Source organism: Neophocaena asiaeorientalis, unplaced genomic scaffold (assembly GCF_003031525.2).
Source record: "Neophocaena asiaeorientalis asiaeorientalis breed wild unplaced genomic scaffold, Neophocaena_asiaeorientalis_V1.1 scaffold756, whole genome shotgun sequence".
Taxonomy (NCBI): domain Eukaryota; kingdom Metazoa; phylum Chordata; class Mammalia; order Artiodactyla; family Phocoenidae; genus Neophocaena; species Neophocaena asiaeorientalis.
The window spans coordinates 497,251-519,989 of NW_020172477.1; the positions used below are offsets into that span (position 1 = coordinate 497,251).

A 22,739-nucleotide genomic window follows, 5' to 3' on the forward strand; every position below is an offset into this window, starting at 1 on the left:
TGCTCTTTCACAAACATCGCCTCTCTGTTTCCCCGCATATTTCTTTTCTTGCTCAGGGTGCTAATTCTCTCCCTCCTCTTGAATAGTTTGATCTCATCTCATCAGCATTTACTATAACTGCACCATCGCAAGATTTTCTCCATAAATTAGTTCAGGGAACCTCGGGCCGCCTGGCTGAATACATGGTGCTCTGGAGAGACACTGAGGAAGGAACACTGAACGTGGCCTCAGAGGGGTCTGAACGTGGGGTCTTGAACCAGTCGTGGGCCCACTTATCCTTTTTGAGCTTCCTTTCTGACTTTCTTTATCTCTAAGAAAGGATATAATCATCTAGAAGGGCAATTATGATGACAGGGTGGGGTTATGATATGAGAGTGCTTTGGGAAGCATGAGAGCTTTCTAGAAATGTAGCTGTGATTAAGCCAGACAGACCTTGTTTTGAACCCATACTCTTCCACTTACTGCTGTGTGACCTTCGGGAAAGCTACTTAAATTCTCTCAGCTACAGATTTCACATCTGTAAAACTGGGATGGTGTGTGTCTGGTTCATGGGGCTCTTGGGAGGATAAAGGGAGGTACCCTTTGTGAAATGTTTACCCTGGTGTCTGGCTCACTGCAAAACATCGGCACCATTAGCATTATGTGGCAGATTCTAGAGAAAGGCTCCATAATGCCAATGAAGAGATACCCTTTCTCCTCCTTTTGTCCCCTCTACCTCCTTTCTCCTCCCTGGCTGTGGGGTTTAGCTGCTGGTGGAAACTTACATGCCAACTTCCTTTAAGATAGGCGCTGGACACAGCAAATAAGTATCTTCCACAGTGAAGGGCTTCTCATCTGTAAAAAGGAAGTCACTGGATTAAGAGGAGTGAGGCAAGTTTATAATTTCATATTCAGTGTTTCCTACAGACCATCAACCAAGTCCTGGGAGACACTGGAAAAGCAGTAATGTTTTGAAATATAAACTCATCTTAAGCTGTAAAATCCACTAGAGTGAACTCAAGGTCTTCTGCCTGAATACCACTCGTCTCTGATCCTGTATGTCCAGTGGAGTCAAGCAGTGAGCAAATAGAGGGTGAGTTCTTACCATAGACCAGGCATCCTTGAGGGGAAATGAGAAGGTATTAGACTGATACTTGGGGAGTTTCAGGTCTAAGTCTAGTTTGAGAGAGAAGCCATAGTCATGGGAAAAGTTTGCTGACTCAGCATTGTTTACAATAGCCAAGACCCAGAAGCAACCTAAGTGTCCATCTACAGATGAATGGGTAAAGAAAATAGGGCATATATATGTAGAATGGAATACTATTTAGCCACAAAAAGTGGAAATCTTGCCATTTGTGACAACTTGGATAGACCTTGATGGCATTATGCTAAGTAAAACAAGTCAGACAGTCAAAGACAAATACTGTATAATCTCACTTATATGTGGAATCTAAAAAAGAAAAAAAAACACAACTCATAGATACAGAGAACAGATTGGTAGTTGCCAGGGGCAGGGGCCGGGGGTGGGGTGCGTGAAATGGGTGAGATGGTCAAAAGGTACAAACTTCCAGGTATAAACTAAATAAGTCATGGGGATGTAATGTGCAGCGTGATCTGGAAGTTTCTAAGAGTGAATCTTAAAAGTTCTTTTCATATGAAAAAAATTATAACTATGTGTGGTGATGGGTGTTAACTAGATTTATTGTGGTAACCATTTCGCAATATATACAAATATTGAATCATTACGTTGTACACCTGAGACTAATATAATGTTATACGTCAATTATATCTCAATTAAAAAAAAGTTTGCTGACAGATACAAGTAGCTAAGCCAAAATATGGTTTGGCTTCAGAAGACAGAGCAGCTTCCTTTAGGTGGGTGACACGATGAGGTCACGGGGAATACAAAACATGAACTGCGCTTCAGCGGAGAGATGGGGAAGAGGCATTCTTGGTGGGAGGAATGGCATCAGCAAAGACAGAGCAAACGAAAGGGTTGCCCCGGGGTAGGACGTAAGGAGGATTTGAAAAGATCAGTATAGGAAAATGTGTGCTCCAAGTTCTTCGAGTTAAGACTGAGGGATTTGGACCTAGGCCTATTATTGGCTATGAAAAGAACTTTGGAGGTTTTTGGAGAAAAACTTGAAGGGACGATTTTGGAAGTTTTAGCAAATGTAGCTGTGAAAGATGGATTAGAGTGGGGGGAATCTGGAGGTGGGGGAGTTCTTTTTCTTATCCTAATGGATGTCCGGGGAAAAGCTTAAGCAGTTTTAATCTTGAACTCCTTCAAAACTTCACTGTGTCCCAGATTCTGGGGCCAGAAGCAGGGCTGAGAAGTTACTATACTCAGCATATGGTAGTCATTCCTTCATGACTCAACATTTATTGGGTGCATGCTCTGTTCAAAAGATCGTGGTAGGACCTGTAGGTGATATGAAGATGAATAATATGTGTTCCTTTAATCAAGCTGTGAATACAAATACCTAGAAGACAGAAAGGAAGCCTTTCCATATGTAATGGAAGGATGCCATGCTGTTGTTGGCACTTGATATGAAACTGATGTCTCTAATGATATTTGAATGTGGGCCACTAAACACTTGCCTGAGTGGAGATTAGGAAGCCTCATACCCTCCATGCCTGGATTTAAGGACCAGAGCCACACGGGATGGGAGCTGGAGGACACATCTGAGTTCTAAGCACTGTGTCTCCATGGAAGGAGGATGAAGAGGATGGCCAATTACAGTCTCCCCTGATGTCTCGGGAGAACTTCAAGTGGTGAAAAGTTAGGGAGGTTATTTCAGGTCATTCACTCATTCACTCAACAAATATTTATTCGAGGCCTACTATGAGCTAGAGACACAGGCTTTGAGAAGAGAAACAGTCTCTGCTTTTCATGACACTGCAGGGGAGATAGTTATTAAACACATTCATTTTTTTTTGAAGAAGTAAAAATATTACTTTGGTACGCGGGCCTCTCACTGCTGGGGCCTCTCCCGTTGCGGAGCACAGGCTCCGGACGCGCAGGCCCAGCGGCCATGGCTCACGGGCCCAGCCGCTCCGCGGCACGTGGGATCCTCCCGGACCGGGGCACGAACCCGTGTCCCCTGCATCGGCAGGCGTACTCTCAACCACTGCGCCACCAGGGAAGCCCCATTTTTTAAATCTTAGTCTTTAGTACAAGACTTTTTTTTTAATTGAAGGAGAGTGGATTTACCATACTATATTAATTTCAGGTGTGTAACATAGTGATTCAATATTTTTATATATTATACTCCATTTAAAGTTATTACAAAATAACGGCTATATTTCCCTGTGCTGTACAACATATCCTTGTTGCTTATTTAAACATATTCATTTTTATTAAAAAACATTCATTTTTATTAAAAAACATATTCTCTTGAATGTCTACCATGTGCCAGGCATTGTGCTAGGCCTGGAAGTGAACACAACAAAGGCAGCACTGCAGTTTTTTTTTGTTTAATGGCCACTGTTTTAGTTATCTATTGGATTTAGGGAATGTGGGCAGGCCTTATGCCCTGGGGACATCAGACATTGAACTTAGCTAATAATAAGTGGCATTTATTTCCTGTTATTCCTTGGGTGTGTAGCCTAAGGCGAAGGGATAATTAGCAGAACAAAATGCAGGCACTCTTAGGCCCTCCAGGCAAATGCCACCCACTACATCAAAACTTCATTTAGAATTCTAATAAGAATGAGTACCCCTGGGCTTCCCTGGTGGCACAGTGGTTGAGAGTCCGCCTGCTGATGCAGGGGATACAGGTTCAAGCCCCTGTCCGGGCAGATCCCACATGTCGCAGAGCGGCTGGGCCCATGAGCCATGGCTGCTGAGCCTGCGCGTCTGGAGCCTGTGCTCCGCAACAGGAGAGGCCACAACAGTGAGAGGCCCGCGTACCACAAAAAAAAAAAAAAAAAAAAAAAAGAATGAGTACCCCTGTTTGAGTGAGGTGAACAGAGAAAATGAGGGAGGGCTTCGCATAGGAAATAACATGAACGTTGGGTTTTGATGGGTGAATAGGAGTTCTTGAGGAAGAGAGTTCATGAGGAAAGCACAACAAAGCAGAAAAAGATGCTGTTATTACACAAATTACTATTTAATTAAATTATGATGAGCACAAAGAAGGAAAAGCAGGGGGCTTGCTCTCATATGGGAAGTCAGGAAATATTTCCCTGAGGAAAGGCTCTGTGAGCTGAGACCTAATGCTGGGTGGAGAGGAGATGGGGTGGGTGAGCACTGGAGCTGCATAGATCCTGGAGCAGGAAGGAGCCCAGGTCTTCCGGGAGCTAACAGAAGGCTGACAAGGCTGTTGAATTTCAGTGAGACAGTGGCTCAAAATGAGGCTAGAAAAGGCAGCAGGACCAGATGACCAAGGCCTTGTGGGTCATGGTGGGGCTTTGGGGACTTTTCCTAAATGTAACAGGAAGCTACTGGAGGTTCCCCTCATATTTAGAACGAGCACTGGCAGATTATGGAATGTGGCCAGAACAGTGAGGGTATGTTGAGTACAATTATGAAGCTTATGAGGACAGTGGCGGATCACACAGTGCCTGGACCGAGCAGTATTATCTTCAAGATGTTTCCCCGTCTACGATGGCAATAACGACAGTGAGACTAGCTGGGGCACGTGTGTCGGTGCTCTCTAAGTACATCATACACGTCACGTAATCTAGTAACCTTCCAGCAGTGCTATCAGGGAAGGATGTCATTCCCTTCATTTAACAGACATAGGTGGAGACACTTGCCCAGCGTTACACAGGGGAGCTTGGATCAGCACCCGGGCAGTCTGGTTGCCACCTCTTGATGAGAGGCACGCTTGATCTCCTCTCACTACAACCTTACGAACCAAGGCAAGGCAGGGCTCACTGGGCTCATTTTCCAGATGCAAAATGGAGGCTCAGAGAGGCCACAGTAACCCCTGATTGCACAGCGTGTGGGAGGCAAAGCCAGGACTAGAACTGGATTCTCCAGTATTCTCACCAAGCGCCTCCCTATTCCAGGAAAGGCTCGTATTAGAGGATAAACCAAACTCGGGACGGGCGTGGCTAATGACAACCTATACTTACTTTCTCTTGGCGCTGCAAATGCTCTAGTAATACTTGGGAGTGCAGATCCCTGCCCACGGAGCCCGCCCACGGAGTCACAGGCCGGCCACGGCGCGGCCACAGGAGGCCTCGTGACTCCTGACTGCATTCTGCGGGCGGAGCTGAAGGGGGCGCGCCACAGCCACGCACCGGGGCCCAGGCTCCCTCCCGGGCTCTCTCTGAGCAGCTCCTCTCCTCCCTACATCGCAACAGGAAAGGGAGGGAGAGCCCAAGGTTGGCTCAGTTAGCCTAGGTCAGGTGGACCGCTTCTCACTTGCCCCCTCCTTTCATTTTCCTTTCCTGCCTGGGAGACCAGCTATTTCTGGAGCAAAGCAGACGAGACCCTCGCTGGGAGGATGGAGGAGACGAGGCCGAGGCCGTAGCACCAGCTCGACACGGCCTCCCATCAGTTCATCAGCCTCCCAGGCTGTGGGCCTGCTCTGGGGAGCTGGCATTTTCGGGTCTGAGAGGGATTGTTTGGTTTGGAGCGTGTTCCACTTTACCACAAAAATGAGTGACTTTTTTTTCCCTCTTTCTCTCTAAACAAAGGAGGGCCATTTGGTTTCCATAACTTTCATCATCTGACTCTTTCCTGGAACGTCCACTTGGGAAGCAGGGCCCAAAGCCTTCCTCCTCGGCTGGGCCACGTTTGGCTCGGGGGCCATGCCAACCTCATGGCCACCTCTGCCAAAGCCAGTGGTGTGGTGACATTTATGGGGTCATCATCCCCTGGAGGGCCTCAGTCCTCCGTCCACCGGTGGCCATTACACTGCTCGTTAGCACTGGGTGGGCGAGGAAAATGGACGCCGGGAGCTGGGAGGAAATTAGGGAGGGGCGGGAGTTCGAAACTAGACCTTCAGGGAATTTTTAGATGATCTACAAATATAAATTTCCTTGCCTTTTGCCAAAGGTAGTTCCGAATTCAGTGTATACCTACGACATAGGTGAATCCAAAGCATATGTCTTACAAGAGTCTGATAGTCGAACAGAGCTTGATTTAAATCAGGATCTGGGGATCCATGAGTGTCCTTACACCGAAACACCAGACACCCAGGCTTGGGATCTGAGCATCCCTGAGGATGAGTACAAGGGGCACAGGGCCTGGTAGACTCCAGAGTCAAACAGGTGCAGGTTCATATCCCAGGTCCTCTTACTAGTATGTGACTGGGGACAAGTTCCTCAGCCGTGAACGCGATGCCATCATTGTGTGGGGTTGTGTGGGGAGTGAGAGAAAGTGCGTGGAAGTATGTTACTGGGCACTTAATGAACATTTAGTAAACGTTACTCCACATTATTACACGGGTATCCAAGCCTTTGAAACAGACAATGAATGTGTGGTTTAAAATCAGAGGAACTGAAAATTAAACATCTCAAAATGTCTAATTGCTTGATTACGTTGTTCTGTCAAACATCTTTTTAGGCATTAGTGATAGGGATAGAATAGAATAATTAAATAGTTAGAAATCCCACTAGGGGATTGAAGATAGAAAGGGAATTTTAAGGGAGTCTGGGAGACTGTTGTAAGCTACTGACCACTCAGGAAAAGAATCCAGTAACCTAGCAACAATCTACACTATCTTGAAGGAAGACCAGGCACATTCAAGCCCCAAACCCTGAAAGTTAAAACACAAGACAATAGATATGGAGTCTGAATCTTGTTACACGAAGTCAAGCGGTTAATTGTCTTTGAAGAGTAGAATTTTTGCATGTGGCCAAGAAAGGCTGAAAGGGGAAAGAAACTAGATGAAAGGGGACATTATACGGAAACCTGAAACGAATTACCATATTTTAGTATATATCACCACCCTTTTGCTAATATACATATGATTTAAATAGCTCCATAACAGTTCTGGTTAAACCATATAGAGTAAGGAGGTACTAATGATGTAAATAAGGAAGAAGGTTTTTTGCGGTACATGGGCCTCTCACTGTTGTGGCCTCTCCCTTTACGGAGCACAGGCTCCGGACGCGCAGGCTCAGCGGCCATGGCTCACGGGCCCAGCCGCTCCGCGGCATGTGGGATCTTCCCGGACGGGGGCACGAACCCGTGTCCCCTGCATCGGCAGGCATACTCTCAACCACTGCGCCACCAGGGAAGCCCCCCACTATTTCTTTGATTATAAAAATGTAGCCCTCTTTGTTCTCAGGGCTGCACTCCCTTGCCAGCCCACCTGTGTCTCTCACAAGCCCCCAGTGCTAATAAACTCACACTTTGCCTCACGCTGAATTCTTTCTGCGACGAGACAAAAGAACCTCAGCTTCAGTAAGTCCTGACACCAGGTGAGCAGTTTCAATTAAAAGACAGTGGGTTCAGGTCACCTCCTAAGTCAGGGATTGTGGGTTCAAATCCCAGTCTGAGTTTTGGCTGGGTTTGAGCCCCATCCAAGAAGGAGTGTGATCTCATTAGGAATCCCTGGGAAAATGAAATGTTTTAGCGAATGTGTGTGTGTACATATGTACATACACACAGGCATATTATATCTACACGTACACACACATACATCTATATCTACACATACATCTATATGTATCTGTATTTATTCTACACTGATTCTGTGTAACACTATATACCCATGGTCTCATCTGACATTATTATTATTAATTTACAATTTGGGAAACTGAGGCTCAGAGAAGTGGGTTAATTGAGTTAGTGTTGCACACTGATAAAAGAGCTGGAAATCGAGCCCAGGTTTTGTTGAAATGACTTGCCCATGGTCAACCCAGCTAGCTTTTTTTTTTTTACAGATATAATTTAAACTAGTTAGCCATTTTATATTGTCATAGTCTCACAGCTAGTTTTATGATGCAGCTTGAAGTATACCAGGAACTGAGTCTGGCAGTTTCGGAGGCAAACGATCAAGATTCTCCACGGGTGAGGTTGGATAGCAGTAGGAGGCTTGTCTTCCACGAGAGGCAACCAGGGTTGAGAAGCTCTGTGATAAGGTTCCGCTGTCTTCAGAGAGACCCTGACCTACTGTAATGAACCCACGTTCCAGAACCATACATGCAAATGTGTACATTCCCAGGTTTTGATCTTGGATCAACGTAATTCTTTTCAGACTGGTGAAGAAGTCCCAGAATTCTTCCCTGCAGTTCATAACTGTCTAATGGATTTGGGATAAAACCAGGATTAAAATTTATTAGCTAATTCAAACACCAATCACAGTGGATCCTTTCACAAGGGCTGATTAAATAACTGAAATCCTTTCCAAGTCTTGGCAGTCCTTTCTTGATATAAATATTTATTTCTGGCCAAAAGGACAAGAAAAATAACCCTTAGTCTTATCTAAGGGAGCTTGTTGAAACCCTCCCAAAGCTGATGTAAGCTCCAAAGAAGAGTTTACATTCCTACTGTGACAAAATAGTGGAGGTTAGGGACTGAATGAGCTCACCCTGCCCTTTCTCCACATCTCCCCTGGGTCTAGGGAGATTTTTGTGGCACCCCTGAGCCAAGTATAACTGTTCAGCACCAAATTATCAGCTGGTTGGGGAATGTGTCTCTGAATTAAGACAGAACAGACAAGCTAGAGTTAGAATGAATGTTTCTACCTTTTCACCGACTTGAACAGTAACCAGCTTTTTAAAAAGTTCGACTTTTAAAATACTGTGCAGAAACCTGAAATAAAATGGTACTCAGTAGGACTCCAAGTTGATGAAATTCAAGTTGGCTTGAGCTTTCTGGGGTTCTAGCCAGAAAGGAGGTGGTCGATTACTCTACTGGAACTCCTGCAATGAAAATTCACAAACATGGGGGTCTTACTGCAAAGCTAAGTGGGATCCCATGGCTTAGAGTAGAAAGAAGCTAACATTTATTAGGCATGTACTATGCGTCAGCCCCTAGGCTGGAAGGTTTTCATAGACGGCTGAGATCACAAGCCTAAGGATTCTTTTGCTAGAAGACCTTAAACTCTACGTAAGGGGACAAAGCAGAGATTTTGAAGGTGCAGAGGGTGGCTTCTACTTGGAAAGGCTGAACAGTGGTTCTGAGGTCAGAGCAATGAGAAACAAGAGTCAGCACAGAATGGGAAGAGCCGGTAGTGAAGCACAGGTGGGTGAGGCCAAGTTGGGAACAGTCCTCAGAACATACACGTCCGCTGTAACGTCCTCTCAGGCCCAGCTGAAGCCAGAGGGGTGCCTTTAATATGGCGGAACCAAGCTGGCCACCATCGTCTTCCTCAGACACGACCCACACCTATCTATCCATTTGCTAGCCTGGAGTTGTTGCAAGGTTTCCTTGGAAGCCCTCACTGGCTAGTTGCTATGATATCAGGTGATGAGCTTGGTCAGCAGGCTCCAGGTAAGTTCCCTGGGCTATACATGATTATTTCCCCAGCTCCTGTGTGTGTAGGTGTCCAGGATAGCCTTTTCGTTTCCCTCCATGTTCTCTGGGGCAGATTAGAGTAGGAACCATGAGCACATTAAGAGCCTGGGCCCTGGAGTCGCATCACAGCTTGCTACCTACTGGCTGTGTAACCCTCTCCATAACCCAGAGTTCTCACCTATAAGATGGAATAATACTCATTTCATACTCAGCTCATTTAATGAGATGATATGATTAAATGCTCAACACTTAATAAACGCTCGACAAACGTCAACTATTACTGCTAAAGTGGGGGTACTTCTGGGCCCATTGCCTGAGGCACCCGTAAAACACGAGATGTGAAGGTGTGTACAAACTGAGTAGGTCTTGCAGAACTTATCTACTGGGTTGCGTCAGGGCTACATGATGTAGGCGTGACAAGAAGAGAGTCATCTATCCTAATAGGATCTCTGGGCGTGTATGTCATGCAGTGATCCTCAAATGGGGGCAATTTTGTCCTTCAGGGGATAAAAGGCAATGTTTGCGACTTTTTGGGTTGTCAAACTGGGGGAGGAGGGCTACTGGCATCTAGTGAGTAGAGATCAGGGATGACGCTAAGTATCCTACAACGCACAAGGCATCCCTCTCCCCTTCAACAAAAAACAGTCTGGTCCAAAATGTCGGTAGTGCCAATGTTAGAAATCCTGGTATAATGTCTACCATGGCTTTACACCGTTCTTTGGCCCATTGTAGACAGTTCTGTAGATAGGACTGGGTGGTTCACAGCCCACCCCCCGAGAATTCTGGTAGAATGTCCAGAAAAGTTCAGAGGTGTTAAAAGATTATGAGCAGAGGAGGGAGAGGGAGTAACAACTTGAGGGCCATTGGAAGACACCTGGCTGGAGTAAGGAAGAGAGTGTTTCTTAGCAAATTCTTCCATGCAGGCTTTGATGGGTCCAGGTTTGCCTAGTGGTAGGTGGCACCTGAGCCACTCTGCTGGGTGGAGCTTTACAACTGAAATGGGGGCACTCCAGAAGTGGGACTTAGATCGCTGTTGAGGCTCCGAGCTGACGTGGGTAGGAAGGCTGTAGAGTCAGAGCACCTCACCTACAAATACCAATAGAGGACAAAGAGCTGAGTGCAGTCTTAGAAAAAGATAAGTTGGTTAACTTGAGCATTGTGTACACGAGGACCAAGATTACATCGTGGCCCCAGAAGTAAAAGGTGAGGGACCATGCGTGCACTTCCAGAGGAGAGCAGGGATGGGAGCCAGCAGCCCTGCTGGTCTCTGGATTGTCTTTTGGGGGCTTACACATTCCCCAGTCCGGCACAAGGCTTGACCTCTGTGGCTCTGGACCCACCAGCTTTCAGAACTGGTCTTTAGCACAGCTAGTTTGACTTCTCAGGATATAAACTGCTTTCTTCTCATATTTACTGCTATTTTCAGTAATTATAAAAGTAATACACAGTGAGTGTGAGAAGTCTGAGAAATACAGAGACGTATATCCCTGGTGGTGCAGTAGTTAAGAATCCGCCTGCCAATGCAGGGGACACGGGTTCGAACCCTGGTCCGGGAAGATCCCACTTGCTGTGGAGCAACTAAGCCCGTGCACCACAACTACTGAACCCACATGCCACAACTACTGAAGCCCATGAGCCTAGAGCCCGTGCTCTGCAACAAGAGAAGCTACCGCAATGAGAAGCCCGAGCACCGCAACGAAAAGTAGCCCCCACTCGCCGTACTTAGAGAAAGCCCGCATGCAGGAACAAAGACCCAACACAGCCAAAAATAAATAAAGTTTAAAAAAAGAATAGGGCTTCCCTGGTGGCGCAGTGGTTGAGAATCTGCCTGCTAATGCAGGGGACACGGGTTCGAGCCCTGGCCTGGGAGGATCCCACATGCCGCGGAGCAACTAGGCCCGTGAGCCACAACTACTGAGCCTGCGCGTCTGGAGCCTGTGCTCCGCAACGAGAGGCCGCCATAGTGAGAGGCTCGCGCACCGCGATGAAGAGTGGCCCCCGCTCGCCACAACTAGAGAAAGCCCTCGCACAGAAATGAAGACGCAACACAGCAAAAATAAATAAATTAATTAATAAACTCCTCCCCCCAACATCTTCTTTAAAAAAAAAAAAAAAAAAGAATAAAAAGAATGAAAATCCTTGGTAATCCTAACTTCCAGTGATAAACACTGTTAATGCTATTTCAGAATTTTTTCTATGCATATTATTTTTCACATGATTGGGATCATACGATGCATAATGCTGTGGTATTTGGCATCCTCTCTATCCAAAGTTAATAGGGACAGATTTAGGTATTGCAAGAAAACCGAATGAAGATAATGGGGCTTGGGGCTCTTGCAAAATATTTCCTCCTCAATAAATCTAGACCAAAAAATTCTTGACTGTTGACATTTACAAAACTTACAAATTATCTTCTAAGCAAAGCATCAACTTTTAAAACATTTGTGAACTTGAGGTCAGAAAAGTGGTGCCCTTGAGACAGCTGTGATTTGCTAAGAAGAAATATATCTTTTAAAGTTTTGTTTTCACTTGGCTGAAGACAATTCAGGATTCATGCACGAGGTATGTGTCTCCCGACATACGAAGCCTTTCAGCTATGCACAGTTGGGTTCGGAAGGGTTTACCTTTGGAATTGGGATTGAGCGGCAAGTCTACTAAAATGGCTAAAGCCTTCCACAGGATCATGGCCATGAACTATGGCAAATGCTGACCGTTCTTAAAGAACACAGACCTATACAGAATCTCAGAGAAGCGGTGGGAAGGAGACCCCAGGCACACACTTGAGTAACAGTGGACGCCACTAAGTTGCTGTGGTATGCAGATTAGGAGAAACTTAATCTTCCTTTCCCTCAGCAACACCCAACTTTTCCTCTAAATGAACGTTGAGCAAATATTTAAAGAATGTCAGTTTGAAGGGGGTATAGGTTATTAGCCTGCCAGGGGTTCCCACGAGTCTGGCCCATCTCTATGTTAACCACTCTTTCTTCCACCATCCTACTATATATACTGACAGAGGAGCAGTATGGCACGAGGAAAGGCATCATCACAAAAGTCCAGTCATCTGGTGCAGAATAGAGGGGGTGCCAACTTCCTCTATCAGGACAACAGGGCTGGGATAACAGCAGTTTCAGGGAAGTTCACAAGCAAATCTCTCCTCCAACAAATGCTTCAAAGAAGACCACTGTGTGCCAGAGTCCACAGGCAGCTTACAATTTTCATTTGGAAGGAACTGCACACTTGGTAGAACAGGGGCAAAGTCAAGTCTGACTGTCTTACCAGGCACTGCTGCAGTTAACTTTGGACTGTGTCAACTTGCCCTTGGAAGAAGCTCTTTTGCCCCTGAATGAAAATCTTTACCAGTTAGTTACTTTTGGTGGCAACTTCTCTTTTATCCCCACCCCATCCCAGATTCCTGGGGGTTTTATCTGACCAAGCAAAAGTGCAGTAAATTTCCACTCATCTATATTTTTGTCTGGATCTGAAAGATAGAAACATGGGCTAACACAGTCTTGGCAGGAGCCACTTCAGAAGCAACTGGGTGAAACCCAAACTCCCTCTGAAAGCAGGGGCAAAAGGGAGACACGGGCAGATACATGAAAAGCCTGTGAAGTTTAAGAAAGAAGGACCATTTGGGGAACCAGAAGAGGTGGCTTCCCTGTGATCACACAGTCAGCTGCATATACTGACTTTCTAAAGCCTGGGCTCCTTGTTCCCTGGTCCAGGGCTTTTTTTCTTGAACCAGAGTTTAAGTCTTGACTCTCTAACATGCTCTGTGGCCTTGGGCAAATAGCTAAATCTCTCTGAGCTGAGGTTTCCTGTCTATACTATGAGGGGGAGCAGTGAAAATCAGGGCCTCCAAATCAGGCACACATCAGAGTGATGTGGGCCTTCGGAATCAGGGGACCCAGGGACCCGTGGGGATCTGTGTTTAGGAAGCAATGTAGAGAAGCGGGCAAAAGCTTCTGGAGTAGACTGCCTGGGGTCCAAACTGCTTCTACCTCTGGCCATCTGGGTGACCTTGGGCACTTCATCTCTGAGTTTCAGTTCCCTTGTCAGCAAAATGGGGTTACAAATAACTCCTCCCTCACTGGACTTGCCGTGAGGATGAAATGAACTAGTTCAGGAACAGAACGGGGTAGGTGCTCAGCAATCAGTGGCTGCTATCACTTGGATGAAGCTCCTGGGGGATTCTGATTAAGAATCACGAGACGAGATGCTCCTTTAGATCTCTTCATTCTGAGCTGCACAAAGTGACATTCTATCATAAGACATCAACCCCCTACGAATGCATCCAAATTGCACTAAGTACCTTTTTCACCCATAGATGCAACACTCTAACCAGTGAGAAAGGAAACAATAGGCTTTTGTTTGGGAAGTTTGTGTTCTCCTTCCCTCTGCCCTCCTCCCCATCTGCCACCATAGGTGCACTTCAATGATCTCCTTAAGAGGCCCACAGCCCCCGAGGACCAGATGTTTTCTAAGATAAAGTATAGTTTCTGGATAACTGGACAGATTTTTAAAAACAAACACAATGGAAATCCTACATTCGAGTGAGCATTGTCTCTCATCCCCTTGGGAAGTGAGCCCCTCTTTGGAACTGTTAGAGCTGCTTTCATGACTAATGTTCAGTTTGAAAAAGATAGCTTCAAAGGGGGCAACGTTTTATGCTTTGGAGAGTGAACCAAAAGTAAACCAGAGCCATGCTTTGTGAATAAGACTGAAGATCAAGCTGAGAAACAAAATTTTGCGTCAAAAAAGAAATGTGCCTATAAAACCAGGAAACTGATTTGTCACATGGCCTTTCAATTGAATTTTAGTAAGTTTGTTAAAAATCAGTTTCCTTTGTTTACAGTCATACCTCCTAATTTTCCATGCAACACCAGGATAGTCTAGCATGTTTTTCATTATTGTATTAGTAAAAACATTCATTTTTTATTTACTGTTCGTTAAAATGGATCATTTGTCAGCTCCTAACCCAGCGTCTCCTTTTTAGCATTCTAATCTCTCTACAAGTGGATTTCCAATTGAAAGTGGATCTTTTCTTGGCACGATACACCGAATACTGGAGTAGGAAAAAGTGCATCCAGAATAAATAAAGTTTGTGTGAAGATTTCCAAGATATTTTCTTGGCCAGGAGTGAGTTCAGCCTGGTGACTGGAGAACCAACCAAATGCTAAACTTAAGATGCATGCTTGGCCTAAATAATTAACAAGAATTTTAAAGTTAAAATTTAAATAATGGTCGTGGTTATTTTTTTTCTTATGACGGAAGGGACATATGATCATAGAAAACCTAGAAAACTTAGATGAACAGAAAGAAGAAAGTAAAAACTAATAGTGGTCTCATTCAGAGGTAACTACCGTTAAAATTTGGTTGTGTGTCTTTCACGTTTCTCTCTCTCTTTGCATATAAATATATGTGTCTAAAACAGGAATAGCATCAAGGCACTGTTTTGTAACTTATTTTTAACATATGAAGCAGTATCCTTAACATCTTTCCCACATAAGTAATTATTCATCTTTCCCCCAGTATTAATTATTTAAGGATAAAGTATAATTTATATAACAAATTAACTACCGTTAAACACTTATGTTACCATTTAAATGTTTCCATTTGTTTACTTTCTTTCCTTCCCCTCCCTCCCTCCCTTCCTTTCTTGCTTCCATCCCAAATTCATTCCTTCCTCCCTCCTCCCCCTCTCCTCTCTGTCTCCTTTTTTCTTTTTGCCATCATAAGCAATATTATGATGAACATCTTGTAGCTGAGTCTTTGTTAACATTCTCAATCATTTCCTTTTGATGAAGTTGAAATTGAAATTCTGGGTCAAAAAATGTATAAAAGCAGTTGATTCATTTTAAGAATGGCCTTCCTGGGGAGTTCCCTGGTGGTCTAGCGGTTAGGATTTCAGGCTTTCACTGCCGGCGGCAGCGGAGGGGTTGGGCGGTTTGGGTTCAATCCCTGGTTGGTGAAGTACGCAGCCAAAAAAAAAAAAAAAAATTCCAAAAGATTCAATGGTCTCTCTCACCAATGATGAATGAAAACACTTCTTACTCTATATCTTTGCCAATATTGGGAATTGTGTTTTTTGCTAATCTTTGCCAGTTTGATAGATTATTTTAATTTGTGTTTCCTTGATTACAGTGAGCATTTCCCACGTGGTTATTTGCCATTATTTTTCTTGTAAATTTCCTTTTCATATCTTTTACCCACGGATGTGCTCACATTTTCTACTGATTTTAAGAGCTGTCTACATATTAAAGTTATTGATCCTTTGTTTGTTCTATGTCTTACAATTAATTTAGCATGTTTTCTGTTTCCCTTTAGATTTTTTTAGAGGGGGGGAGGTTTAAAGAATTAAAAAATATGTACTCAAACCATTCAAATTTTCCTTCATGGTATGTTCTTTCAGTTATGCTTAAAAAGTCTTTCCCCACTGGAAAATTATGTAAATATTTATTTTTGTTTCCTTCTAAAACTTCTATAGTTTCATGTTCATGTTTAAATTTTTCATCTGGAATTTGTTTAGATGTAAGGTGTGAGATAAAAATTGAACTGAATCATTTTTCTAAGAGGTTAGCCAGTTGTCTCAATACCATTTTTGAATAATCCACTCTTTTCCCACCGATAAGAAAGGTCATTTTATTTTATACTAAATTCACAGAAGTGCTTGGTTCTTTTTATGGACTTCGTTTTTCCTGTTCTGTTTGGTTTGCCTTTTGTGGCACCAGTCATACACTGTTTAAATTACTGCAGCTTTTTTATACATCTTAAAATCGTCTAGGGCAAGTTTCCACATTTTTCTTGGCTATTCTTAAATGTTTATTCTTCCATATATACACTTTAGAATTATTTTGTTAACTTCAAAAGTCCCATTGGACCTTTCATTGGGATCGTAGTAAAAGTAAATATTAATTTGAAGACAACCGGTATCTTTGCAATCCTCAATTCCCGCTCCATTGAATAATAGTGATAAAGATAATAATAAATTAATATTAGCAGCCAACATTGATCGACTGCTTACTGCATGCTTGGCCCTGTTCTGAGCTCTAATTCTCACACTGAAACATCATAACAGTCCACCACAGAGGTGCTATTATTGCCATACTCATTTTACAGACAGAGAAATTGAGGCTTGGAGATGTTAAATACTGTAACTTGCCATGGTCACAAAGCTTTCAGACAGAAACAGGGTTCTTTTCCTGGGTGGTTCCAGTGTACGTTCTATGCCGTGAGTCTATACTGCCTCTGTATTGACTTACATTTTCTTCATTTCCCTCACAGAGTTGTGTAATTTTCTTCCTATATGTCTCTACAAATTTCGTTAAATTAGTTCTTACCAGATTTTATATGTTGCTGCTGTATTTTTTCTGTGATGTTTGGTCATTGCTAGATTCTGGCAAAGCTATTGATTATTATAAGGAAGGTATTTATTTTGAAATCATCCAGTTTAATAACCTTCTTATTAGTGCCGTAGTCTGTTGATTCTCTTTTAGTTTTGCAGGACGACACAACCATCCTTTTAAAGTAATAACGTTTGGCTCCCGTTTGCTGTATTTATATCTGTCATTAGTTTTCTTGCATTACTGTAATACCTATAGCCATGTCTAATACAGGAGTCACTATCCATAGGTGGCTATTGACATTCAAGTTAATTAAAATTAAATGAATTAAAAAATTCAGTTCCTCAACTGCACTAGTCACTCTTCAAGTCCCCAATAAGCCACATGTGGCTTGTGGCTACCACACTGGCTACATTTTAGAACATTTTCATTATCACAGAAAGTTCTATTGGACAGCACTGCTAAAACTTCCAAATTAATGTGAAATAATAATGGTGAAACGAGTTGTCCTGCTTTTCTCTTCCTAACTGTAAAGTTAATATCTCTATTTAGTGATTTACCATAAAATGATGTTGAGTTTTGAATTTAAATATCTGTATGTATTTTTTTATTACGTTAAAGAAGTCTTAACCTACTCCTAGTTTTCTAAAAGTATATATTTTAAAAATTTGGAATGGATAATGAACTTTAACGTCTTCTTGGCATCAAAAAATTTTGCTACGTGAGAAGCAAATTCCCCCTCATTCTTTAAATTTATCTTACTTATCCTGGTCCTTTTTAAATACATTGCTGGATTTTGTTTACCAATATTTTATTTATGTTTGTCATCAAAGAAATTGATTTCAAATATTTTCTACTACTAGTGTCTTGTCCAGTTTTTTAAAAAAATCAAGATTATATAATTTTCATAAAATGAATTAAAACCCTTTTTCTCTATTTCTTTTCTCTGGAAGAGTATGTATCAGATATGAGTCATCTGTCCCTTAAAGTCTGGTAAAACTTAGATGAAAAAAATCTGGGTCTGGTGCTTTAGTTGAGGGGTACGATTTTCTCACATCTCTCTTCCAGTTCATGCATTTCATCTTCATCTGTGTCTAATCACACTCCTTAGTCTATCCATTAAGTTGTATTTCAGTGAATAAACTTCTTCAGCTCTAAAATTTACACTAGGTTCTCTGCAAATGTGCCTTTGTTGAATGTTCTTCCCCTTTGGTCTGTTTGATTTCTTCACACACTTTATTTCATTTTTTAATTGAAATTAGTTGATGTACAATATTATGTTTCAGGTGTACTACACAGTAATTTGACATTTTCATACACTATGAAATGAGCACCATGATAAATCTAGTATCCATCTGTCTCCACACAAAGTCATTACAATATTATTAATCATATTCCTTCTGCTGTATATTAAATCCCTGTGGCTTATTTATTTTATAACTGGAGGTTTGTATTTCTTAACACCCTTCACTTATTTCACCCCCCACCCCCCAACCTCCCTCCTCTCTGGCAACCACCCATTCTTTTCTCTGCATCTAGAAATCAGTTTTCATTTTGTTTTGGTTGTTTGTTGCTTCTACATCTTGGCTATCGTAAATAATGCTGCAATGAACATTGGCATGCATATATCTTTTCAAATTAATGTTTTCTTCAGGTAAATACTCAGAAGTGAAATTGCTAAATCATATAGCAGTTCTATTTTTAAGTTTTTGAGGAACCTCCATACCGTCTTCCACAGTGGCTACACCAATTTACATTCCCACCAACATTGTACAAGGGTTCCCTTTTCTCCACATCCTTGCCAGCACTTTATCTCTTGATGATAGCCATTCTGACAGGTGTGAGGTAGTAACTCCTTGTGGTTTTGATTTGCTTTCCTCTGATGATTAGTGATGTTCAGCATCTTTTCATGTGCCTGTTGGCCGTCTGTATGTCTTGTTTGGAAATACGTCTATTTAGATTCTCTGCCTATTTTTCAATTGGGCTGTTTATTGTTTCTGATGTTGAGTTGTATGAGTTCTTCATATATTTTGAATATTAATCCCTTATCAGATATATAGTTTACAAATATCTTCTCCCATTCAATAGGTGGCCGTTCCTTTTGCTGATAGTCTCCTTTGCTGTGTAAGAGCTTTTAGGTTGGTGTATTTGTTTATTTTTGCTTTTGTTTCCCTTGTGTGATGAGACAGATCCAAAAAAATATTGCTAAGACAGATGTCAAAGAGAGTACTGCCTATGTTTCCTCCTAGTTTTATGGTTTCAGACCTTACATTTAAGCCTTTAATCCATTTTTGAGTTTACTTTTGCATGTAGTATAAGAAAGTAGTCCACATTGACTCTATTGCACACAGGTTTTCCAAATACCACTTATTGAAGAGGCTGTCTTTTCTCATTGTATATTCTTGCTTGCTTTGTTGTAGATTAATTGACCATATAAGCATGGGTTTATTTCTAGGCTCTCTATTCTGTTCCATTGATCTATGTGTTTGTTTTCATGCCAGTACCATATTGTTTTGATTACAGTAACTTTGTAGTATAGCTTGAAATCAAGGAGTGTGACAACTCTAGCTTTGTTCTTCTTTCTCAAATTTGCTTTGACTATTTGGGGTCTTTTGGGTTTCCATACAAATTTTAGAGTTATTTGTTCTAGTTCTGTGATAAATGCCACTGGCATTTTGATGGGGATTGCACTGAATCTGTAGATTGCCTTGGGTAGTATAGTCATTTTAACAATATTGATTCTTCCAATCCATAAGCACCAAATATCTTTCCATTTATTTTGTCATCTTGAATTTATTTCATCAATCTCTTACAGCTTTGAGAATACAAATCTTTTTCCTCTTTGATCAGATTTATTCCTAGGTATTTTATTCTTTTTGATACAATTGTAAATTGTATCTGATAGTTAATAATTAGTATTTAGAAATGCAACATATTTCTGTATATTACTTTTGTATTCTACCACCTTACTGAACTCATTTCAGTTCAAATGGTTTTTGGTAGTGTCTCTAGAATTTTCTATGTATGGAACCATATCATGTGCAAACAGTGACAGTTTTACTTCTTCCTTTCCAATTTGTATTCCTTTTATTTCTTTTTCTTTTCTGAGTGTTGTGGCTACGACTTCCAATTCCATGTTGAATAAAAGTGGCAAGAGTGGGATCCTTGTCTTGTTTCTGATCTTACAGGAAATGCTTTCAGCTTTTCATCATTGATTATGATGTTGCCTATGGGTTTGTCATACATGGCCTTTATTATGTTGAGGTATGTTCTTTCTATGCCCATTTTCTGGAGAGTTTTTTACCATAAAAGGATGTTGGGTTTTCTCAAAAGCTTTTTCTGAATCTATTGAAATTATCATATGGTTTTTATTCTTCACTTTGTTAATGTGGTGTATTATGTTGATTGATTTGTGGATACAGAGACATCCTTGTGTTCCTGGGATAAATCGTACTTGATCATGGTGTATGATCCTTTTAACATATTGTTCAATTCAGTTTGCTAATATTTTGCTGAGAATTTTTGCATTTATGTTCATCAGTGATATTGACCTGTAATTATTTTTTGTGGTATCTTTGTCTGGTTTTGTTATTAGAGTGATGTTGCCTTTGTAGAATGAGTTCAGGAGAATTCCTCTTCATTTTTTTTTTTTTTTTTTTTTTTTTTGGAACAGTTTGAGAAGGACAGATGTTAACTCTTCTTTGAAGTTTGGTAGAATTTCCCTGTGAAATTGTCTGGTCCTAGACTTTCATTTGTTGAAAGTTTTTTAAAGTAATGATTGAATTTCATTACTGGTCATTATTAGCCTGTTCATATTTTCTATTTCTTCCTGATTCAGTCTTGGGAGATCACACATTTCTAGGAATTTATCCATTTCTTCTAGGTTGTCCATTTTATTGTCATATAATTGTTTGTATTGGGTGGGCCAAAAGGTTTGTTTGATTATTTCTGTAAGAAAATAAGCTAATTCTAGTACTAGCTAATTCTAGTAGCACTTAGTTGTCTTTAACTTCATTCAAAACAGTTTTGTTAGATTGTATGTGATGGCAGTCATATCAGCGTGCATTTAAAAAAAGACTATCAAAATTGGTGAATTTTTGTGTAGCCATTTGAATATTGAAGATGGAAGAAAAAAAGCAACATTTTTGGCATATTATGCTTTATTATTTCAAGAAAGGTAAAAACGCAACTGAAACACAAAAAAAGATTGGTGCAGCAAATGGAGAAGGTGCTGTGACTGATCGAACATGTCAAAAGTGGTTTGCAAAGTCTCATGCTGGGAATTTCTCACTGGACGATGCTCCACAGTCGGGTAGACCAGTTGAAGTTGATAGTGATCAAATTGAAACAATAATTGAGAACAATCAATGTTATATTACGTGGGAGATAGCCGACATACTCAAAATACCCAGATCAAGTGTTGAAAATCATTTGCATCAGCTTGGTTATTTATGTTAATCACTTTGGTGTTTGTGTTCCACATAAGTTAAGTGGAAAAAACCTTCTTGACCATATTTCCACATGCGATTCTCTATTGAAACGTAATTAAAACATTCCATTTTAAAAACAAATTGTGATGGGTGTTGAAAAGTGGATACTGTACAACAATGTGGAATGGAAGAGATCGTGGGGCAAGTGAAATAAACCACCACCAACCACACCAAAGGCTGGTCTTCATCCAAAAAAGGTGATGTTGTGTATATGGTGGCATTGGAAAGGAGTCCTCTATTATGAGCTCCTTCCAGAAAACCAAACGATTAATTCCAACAAGTACTGCTCTCAATTAGACCAACTGAAAGTGGCACTCGACGAAAAGTGTCCAGAATTAGTCACAAGAAAACGCACAATGTTCCATCAGGATAACACAGGACCACATGTTTCTTTGATGACCAGGCAAAAACTGTTACAGGTTGGCTGGGAAGTTCTGATTCATCTGCCGTATTCACCAGACATTGCACCTTCAGATTTCCATTTATTTCAGTCTTTAAAAAATTCTCTTAATAGAAAAAATTTCAATTCCCTGGAAGACTGTAAAAGGCAACGGGACCAGTTCTTTGCTCAAAAAGATAAAAAGTTTTGGGAAGATGGAATTATGAAGTTGCCTGAAAAATGGCAGAAGATAGTGGAACAAAATGGTGAATAAAGTTGTTCAATAAAATTCTTGGTGAAAGTGAAAAATGTGTCTTTTATTTTTTCTTAGAAAACTGAAGACACTTTTTGGCCAACCCAGTGGTAATCTCTTATGATCCTTTGTATTTCTCTGGTGTCGGTTGTAACTTCTCTTTCATTTCTGATTTTATTTATTTGGATCCTCTCTCTTTTTTTCATGATGAGTTTGGCTAAAGGTTTATCAATTTTGTCAATCTTCTCAAAGAAACAGCTCTTAGTTTCATTGATCTTTTCTACTGTTTTTTAATTCTCTGTTTTATTTACACTCTGATCTTTATTTATTTTTCCTTCTAGTAACTTTGGGTTTTGTTTGTTCTTATTTTTCTAGTCCCTTTAGGTGTAAGGTGTTGACTGTTTATTTGACTTGTTTTTAGACACTTTAAATGTGTTTATTTTACATCCTCTTTCAAATTCCTCTTTAGTCTTCTTGCTTGCTCTCCGTTTTCTTTCATCTTTTATCATATGATTTATCATTTGGTGTTGCGAGCCCATCTTCAGAGGGGGTTATGGCTTCAGGAGTGGTGTAGGTTGGACTGGATGTATACTGCCTCTGCCAGGGCCACAGGGATCTGGATGGCCACGGACATATTTTGGAGTTAGTTTCCTGACTTGGTGCTTCTGTATTATGCGGCTGGCAAAGCATCTTACCTTTATTTCCCTGCCTGCTTCCTTGAATCACTGAGCAGCTTTCCCTGTCCCCATTCAATGTCTAGTACAGCCCTTGGAGCCTGATTTCTACAGGGGGCTCTGCTTTTGCCTGCTTGTCTTGCTGGTGCCCTGTATCTACATCAGTAGCAAGATCACAGCCTGAAGACCCCTCAGGCCCAGAG

General features: G+C 41.6%; 1 protein-coding gene across 1 annotated transcript in view; it reads right to left on the reverse strand.

Moving 5' to 3' along the window:
* Positions 1–22,739, reverse strand: part of ANTXR1 (ANTXR cell adhesion molecule 1) — a 238,563-nt gene that overhangs the window by 123,461 nt on the left and 92,363 nt on the right. The window contains exon 10 of the mRNA XM_024738187.1: positions 765–834. Coding sequence (XP_024593955.1) covers positions 765–834 — 70 coding nt within the window. The remainder of the gene's footprint in view (positions 1–764; positions 835–22,739) is intronic.